This window comes from Crocuta crocuta, unplaced genomic scaffold (genome assembly GCF_008692635.1).
Source record: "Crocuta crocuta isolate KB4526 unplaced genomic scaffold, BGI_CrCroc_1.0 scaffold306, whole genome shotgun sequence".
Taxonomy (NCBI): domain Eukaryota; kingdom Metazoa; phylum Chordata; class Mammalia; order Carnivora; family Hyaenidae; genus Crocuta; species Crocuta crocuta.
In genome coordinates, this window is record NW_027529630.1 from 790402 (window position 1) to 797418 (window position 7017).

Below are 7017 nucleotides of genomic sequence, written 5' to 3' on the forward strand. Positions count from 1 at the left end.
CGCCTACGTGTGCAACCTGCTGCTGCCCTGCGTGCTCATCTCGCTGCTCGCGCCGCTCGCCTTCCACCTGCCAGCCGACTCGGGCGAGAAGGTGTCGCTCGGCGTCACTGTGCTGCTGGCGCTCACCGTCTTCCAGCTGCTCCTGGCTGAGAGCATGCCGCCGGCCGAGAGCGTGCCGCTCATCGGTGAGCCACGAGGGGGCGGGGCGGGGGTGGGGAGGGGGCGCGCAGAGAGCCTTCCCCTCCACGAGACTGGCCCCCGCCCATGCCCAGCCTAGCAGTGCGGGCCACAGTTCAGTGCGGGAGTTGGGGGGTGGGGGTCATTACGGGAGCATGCCTCATTCTGAGATTGAGGGGAGAGGAGTTAGGCCCCTTCCAGGAGGACATCCCTCCCCTCACCCTTCGTAACAGGCTCTCCTAAGCACTTGACTCAGGGAGGCATTAATTAACTCAGGGAGGCATCACCACAGACCTGTGAGGTAAGTTCTGTTGTTATCCCAGCTGTACCAAAAGAATCAATAATATGCCCCAGATTGTGGTTCTACATTTGAGAACATGGCTTTCATGGATTGTGGGAGGAGTGCAGCGTCCAATAGTGAGGAGAACTACGGAGCAGGTGGCTTGTGAGAACTCACTTGTTGGAATAGGGAATGAGGAGACCTTGGCTCTTATTTCCTTCCTGGCTCCATCCATTGGGACTGGAGGGTCCTGAGAGCCTCATGGTGGGTGAGCTGGTGCCTATTTGTGTTGAGGCGGTGGGCAAACTCACGCACCCTGAGTTCTTGTTTTGGGCCCCAGCTCACTCTCTCTTGCAGGGAAGTACTACATGGCCACCATGACCATGGTCACATTCTCCACAGCGCTCACCATCCTTATCATGAACCTGCATTACTGTGGTCCTAGTGCCCGACCAGTGCCAGCCTGGGCTCGGGCCCTCCTGCTGGGACGCCTGGCACGGGGCTTGTGTGTGCGGGAACGAGGGGAGCCCTGTGGGCAGCCTAGACCACCTGAGACACCTCCCAGTCCCCAGCCTCCTGACGAAGGGGTTCACCCTCCAGCAGTTTCTTGCCGTGAGCCACGGTGTCTGTGCCGTCAGGAAGCCTTGTTGCGCCACGTAGCTACCATTGTTAACACCTTCCACAGCCACCGGGTTGCCCAGCGCCGCCATGAAGACTGGAAGCGGCTGGCCCGTGTGATGGATCGCTTCTTCCTGGGCATCTTCTTCTCCATGGCCCTGGTCATGAGCCTCCTGGTGCTGGTGCAGGCCCTGTGAGTCCCAGGGGTCTGGTGCAGCCACAGCACCTCCAGACAGGGATGGAAAGGCCAGGTGGATGTTGGCTCTCAGAAGGGCCACCCAGTCTCTCCCTGCTGTGCCTCAGAGCCTGGGACACCCTTTCTTCATTATCAGCACTGCTGATTTCATAACCCACAGGGATCACTTGCCTACCTACCCTAACCACAGAGGGAAATCCAGAGCTTGCCACTCCCCGAATCCCTGCGGAAGAGGAACTCTAAGGGTCAAGATCAAAATGCAGTCCTGGAAGAACAGAATTGGACTTTGATGCTGAGTGTTAGAGCTGTTGGTGGCAAGAGTGCGAGTTATATGAGACACAGAACTACCATGTTTCTCTGTCTTCTCTTCCTTCCTCAGTGGCTATTGTTTTACGGACTTGGTCATGCCGGTCCCTGCCTAGGACTCAGAGAAAAGGATTCAGGATTCTAGTTTCCAGAGCAGGAGACCACAACCAGGATTTTGGCCTCAAAGCCCCAACTCCTAATAAAATGAGTGCGTGCCTGGCACCTCTTTAATGTCCTGTCTTAACCCTTGGGGGCTGTGGTAGTGGAAGTTGGGGATCCAGGTTTGTCTCTTTAGGGGCAGGAGCCTTAGGACACATAGATCAGAGCAAAAATTATGTCTTTGCTGACAAGAATTCAAGTGAGCATTCAGTTGAGACCCTGGCAGAAAGCCTAATGCTGTCTGTGCTAGGTCTCGTGCTCTCTACCCTCTGGAGCTAGAGACAGTCCACACCATTCCCACATACTGACATTTAGAGAGCTTGAAAATGTCCAGAGCTGACAGTGCAGAGATGAGCCATTCACAAGATATTTGTTCCTTTTTGACTTACATGTTTTCTAGCACTATCTCTGTGCTTTAGACCCAGTCCCTGCCCTCAGGAAGCTCACAGTCTGACACAGGAGGCAAACATGAACACGGGGTGTAGAGAAACACCTAGGGACCTGTGGGAGCAGAGGGGCAGGGCCCCTAGCCCAGCCAGGTGGGAGAGGTCAGAGAAGGCTTCTTGGGAGAGCGAATAGGAGCCTTCCAGGTGTGCATGTGAGGCATTTGAGTAACACCAGCAAGTACCCTGGCCAAGTGATTTTCTCCCCATTCCCCACCCCCCAAACTAGTTTAGTCTCTAACCTCCAAGTGAGTTGTTGCCTGTTCTGGAGACCCCCACCTCTATTCAGTGTCTCATTCTGAGAGCCTTGGCTAAAGTTCGGTCCCTAGATTCCTTTATTTCTCCATCAACAGGCCTGGCAGCTACCAGTGTCCCAGAGTTCCCTGCAGATGGAGTTACCGTGGATCCTGGCTGCCCTTAAAGCACACACGTGGCTAACATCCCCATGTTGGGTAGAGGCAGCAGGCAGGGCTGTTCAGTGTTGGATGGATGATAAGGAGGCCTGGACTCTATGGAAAGGTTCCCCCGACAAGGAGCCAGAGCAGCAGTAGGAGAGACCAGACTGCAGAAAGGGGGCTTTGACCCATGGCTGCAGGAAAAACAGGCAGAGAGAGAGGTTTCAGGGTAAATGAGGTGCATAAACAAGATGAAGAGGAGTGAGCAGAGTGAGCTGGAAACACAGACACACACAGTGCAATGGGGCCAGAGGTGCAGAGCATGGATTCAGGGAGGAGGGTAGGCAGACGAAAGAGCCCCAGTTCCCCTTCCAGAGGTGACTAGGTTGGTCTATGCCCCTGCCTCCTTCTGAGACAAATGAGGTGTTGCAGAGTGGGATGAGATATGAGTGGGGAAGAGATATGAGTGGGCTCTAGTGATGCTCATCTTTGCCCCTTTGCCCAACTCCTGATAGAAGTACTGATGGACCAGAGGGGATCCTTAGCTTGTTTGGTTCTTGAAATGACATTACCAGAACTCAACTGGTTGGAGCCCAGAGATCTGGCTTCTGACCCTGGCTTGCCACTGACTCCTTCTGTCTCTGGGTCTCCTTTACTATATAATGAGGGTAATACTCCCTGTTCTTCCTCCTTCCAATGGTTTATTGTACAGTAAGAATAAAATAAGATGGTGTCCAGGGAGAAGTGGGGACCAGGTAGTGTGGTGGCTCAGAGTTTGGCTCTAGAGCTGGGCTCTCTGGACCCCACCCCTTACTGGTTGATTCACTTCTCTGGGACTTAGTTCCCTCATCTGTAGAACGAGGGCGATGATAGTACCTACCCACTGGGTCATGGTGAGGATTCATGGCATGGTGTGCCTGGAGCATGGAGTAGGACTGTGTAGTAGAGAATGGTGGGAACAAAGTGGATGCTAGGGCCCCTTCCTTCCCACAGTTCACAGAGCCCTGGCGGAGGGAGGAGGGACCCGACAGGGAGGAGGGGCTAGAGTTTCTGTCCTTGGAAGGGCCTATTCCAGTTGGTTCCCCTGGAAAAGCCCATTCCCACCTAGAGAAGTGGTGGCTTAGGCAGGCCCTGGCACAGCAAGTATTCAAGGGAAGAAAAGAGTCACAACTGAAAGGGACCTGGGGATCATCTAGTCTAATATGCATTATTATACAGATAGGAAAACTGAGGCCCAGAGAGAGACTGATTGGTCACAGAGAGAGTTAGGGCAGAGCCCAGATGAGATCAGGTGTCCAGCACCCAAGATCTGACCTCAACCTTGGAAGGTGGTCTACAGGAGCCCTGAGGGCGATAATAGAGACAGTGGGTTCTGCAGCTGAAGGAGAAGGACCAGAGAGGACTGTGGGAGTGGGCCCTTCCCTTCATCCCCTCAGTGCACCCTGGATCTCTCTGAGGCATGATCAGTGACCTCCTGTGAAGGAGAGGGGGCCCATACGNTATGATCACTGCCCCATACTCACATCTGTGTCCTCTAAGAGAGGTTAGCAACCCCCACAGGTATCTACTTAAGAGTTGTATTAATTAAAAGAGGGTTGTTTTCCTTCCAAGAGTGACATGCATTCAGGAGAGGAGTTCAACCCCAGGGCACCCTGCTTATCCTTGAGCTGAGGCCCACATAGGCTTGCAGCTCTTACCTGAGTTATGCAGATGGCAGGGCCCAGACTTGCACTGCTTGTCTGTAGGGAAGAAACAGTAAATAATCAAAGGCTCAATAGCTCTCAGGATAGGAAAGAAACCCAAAACCCTGTGGTCCATTACCAACTTGTTCGAGGAGAAGCTGATACATTTTCCCCTAACTCTGCTTCCTTATGGACCTTCCTTGCCTACGTTTGACTTGACCATGAGCAACAGAGCCAGAAGGGAGCCAGCTCTCAAAGCCAGGGTCTATTATGGGTACTCCTCCTGCTTCCTTGGCCTGTAACTTTGCCTCACCTCTCCCTCTCCCATGCCTTGTCCCAGCCAAGGAGACACTAGTTTATGTACTTTGCATGTCTTTCTCACCTTCCATTAACTCATGCACACTCATGGTGCTGTCCAAAGCGGGAATGGCAGCCACACTGAACCTTCTCCCATCTTAGATGTGGTCCACAGTTCCAGCCAACGACCTGCTTCTAATTATGCAAATTGGGCCTCACAGCCCCTGGGCATCATTCAGCCAGGACCAGCAACCCCTAGCCCCTTCAGAGATAAAGAACCTGGGCCTGTCCTCATGATTCTGTCTCTGGCCACTCCTGGGGCATAGACAGGAAGAGTATCTAAGACTTGCAACAGCCTGAGCTGGAACTTTGGGGCACAGGCCCCAACGGCTGTCTCACCACTCACCTGCACCCCTGCCTAGCACACATGACAGCACAGGATCTCCATTCAGCCGAATACATGTGCTCCTCTTGGAGGCTGATGTTGGCTCTTAATCAGACCTGGCATCAGTGGTCTGGGTGTCAGTGCTGTGGCCAGAAATTAACTGCCATCCAGCTTCCAGTTGGGAGAAAAGCCTGACCAGTTCTGTTTGGCCCTCAAATGTCCACAGACACCTGTCTTGGTCAGAAAACCCTTCTCGGCCTCCCAGCAGGCAAGTGGCCAGCTCTGGCTTAAACACCTCCAGGGACAAGAGTCCTATTACCTCAGAAGGTTAGATGCAAGGGGGTAGAGGGGCAGAGGGACACGACTGGGTCCCCCTCATTGTTCATTTATTTGTAATATTTGTGTCTGTATCCCCTGAAAACAGAAGGAGAAGCCCATCTTCTGCATAGGTGCTGTCTAGTGCGTGCCCTACTCACCTTTAATGTACTCACAGTTGTACATGCTGCGCTTGCCCAGGGCCCGGAGGTAAATGCGGGTGGGGCCCTGGGCTGGTCTGCTGGCATTGATTACCTGGAAGGTCTCAAAGGGGGGGATCAGCACTTCATCCTCCCCAGGGAAGAAGGAGTAGCCCTTGATAGGTGCCCCAAGGCAGGTCCAGATGCCAAAGAAGGTGTCCTCCCCAAACTGCTGGGCTGCAGCATTCTGCAGGGAGGCGGAAGCAAATCCCCCCAGCCTTACGGTGGCCCCAGGCGCTGCTGGCCGGAAACGCAGGCCGTGTACGCCTCGGAACACCTGGCGGCACTGGGGTGAACGCTGGCCCCTGCCCAGTAGCTGCAGGGCCTCAGTCAGCAGGAAATGGAGTGTCTTGAAGGAGAAGTGGTGGAGGTAGGAGGCTCTCGAGCGGCCCGCCTCGCGTACGGCTGCATTGAACTGCTTGTGCAAAGGGCTGTTGGCTGTGTAGGCGAGGAGGGCCACCCCGTGCTCATCGCGGAAGCCAGGGGGTGGCGGGGGCAGGCGGGGGGGGGTGGGGCTCCACTCTGGTCCCCAGGCCTGGCGCTCTTGCCACTGGCTGCTTGCCAGTGCCCAGCCATCAGCATACACTTTGTTGGCCTGGAACTCTGTTTGGTTGAGATCCGGGAGAGCAGCTGTCATGGCTGCTGCACAGCCAGCATACTGGTCATCAAAGGAGGCTGGGGCCATGTCCAGGGGCATTTCTTGAGAGAAGAGGTCTCGTTGAGTGATGGGATGGCTCTGGGCCTGAAGAAGAGGGAGCAGTAAGGAGCGAGAGGATGAGCCTCAGGAGAATGGGAGCCTGTCATCAAATTTCTCCACTTAGATGATGACGCTGAGAGCCCCAAACACACCTGGAGGGGAAGGGGATTGGGAACGACCAGCTGCACACTCTCAGAGAGCAGGGTGAGGGGCTGTCCCCTCAGGCTGGGCCAGCCCCAGTGGAAGCATCAGTTGTTCTCTCCTCCCATGGCTCCTCCTCCCATGGCTCCTCCTCCCAGAGTTCAGAGGAAGCCAACAACTCAGCTCCCTGCTGGCGAGGGGACAGTGGAGGATGACCATACCTGAAGTGCTTCCATGAGGCCCATAGACACAAGCAGCAGAGACACCATGGCAGGAGGCTGCATGTTGGAGGTAGCCCTGGATAAATTACTATCTCTCTTTGGGTCTCAGCTTCTTCATCTAGAAAATGGCAATGTTAATATGTAGTTTCATAAACATTGATTGACACCTAGTCTGTGCCACTCTCAGTGCTTGGCACATAGAAAGGAAGGCTCAGGAGAGAGGGAGGACCCTTCTTGCTGGAATCTGGGAACATGGGAGACTTCCTGGAGGAGGTGTTACCTGAACAGGGTCTTTTGGATAAATAGGAGAATAAGGCTTCAATCGGTGGAGACTGGGTTAGGAAGATTGGCATTTGGGGTGAGAAAGGAGTCTAGGGTAGCAGAAATGAGAAGAGCAAAGGTATTGAATATAAAAAGTGAAAGACATTTTGTCCAGCACGGCAGAACTTGCAGTGTGGGAATGTTGGAAAGACTGGGGCTGTTCATGAAAGGTCCTGACTGCCAC

At 54.2% G+C, this 7017-nt stretch overlaps 2 protein-coding genes across 2 annotated transcripts in view; one reads left to right on the forward strand and one right to left on the reverse strand.

The window, feature by feature from the left end:
* The window catches only part of CHRNA10 (cholinergic receptor nicotinic alpha 10 subunit), a 4527-nt gene extending 3255 nt beyond the window's left edge, over positions 1–1272 (forward strand). The window contains 2 exon segments of the mRNA XM_077762267.1: positions 1–185; positions 815–1272. The exon segment at positions 1–185 is cut by the window's left edge and continues 58 nt beyond it. Of these exon segments, the coding sequence (XP_077618393.1) occupies positions 1–185; positions 815–1272 (643 nt within the window).
* A 1416-nt stretch (positions 1273–2688) lies between these two features.
* Positions 2689–6575, reverse strand: ART1 (ADP-ribosyltransferase 1). Its single transcript, XM_077762159.1, has 4 exons — positions 6513–6575; positions 5415–6195; positions 4272–4313; positions 2689–2768 (listed from the first exon to the last, which is right to left on the reverse strand). Exons 1-4 carry the CDS (start codon positions 6573–6575, stop codon positions 2689–2691), a joined length of 966 nt encoding a protein of 321 aa, XP_077618285.1.
* Positions 6576–7017: the final 442 nt, after the last annotated feature.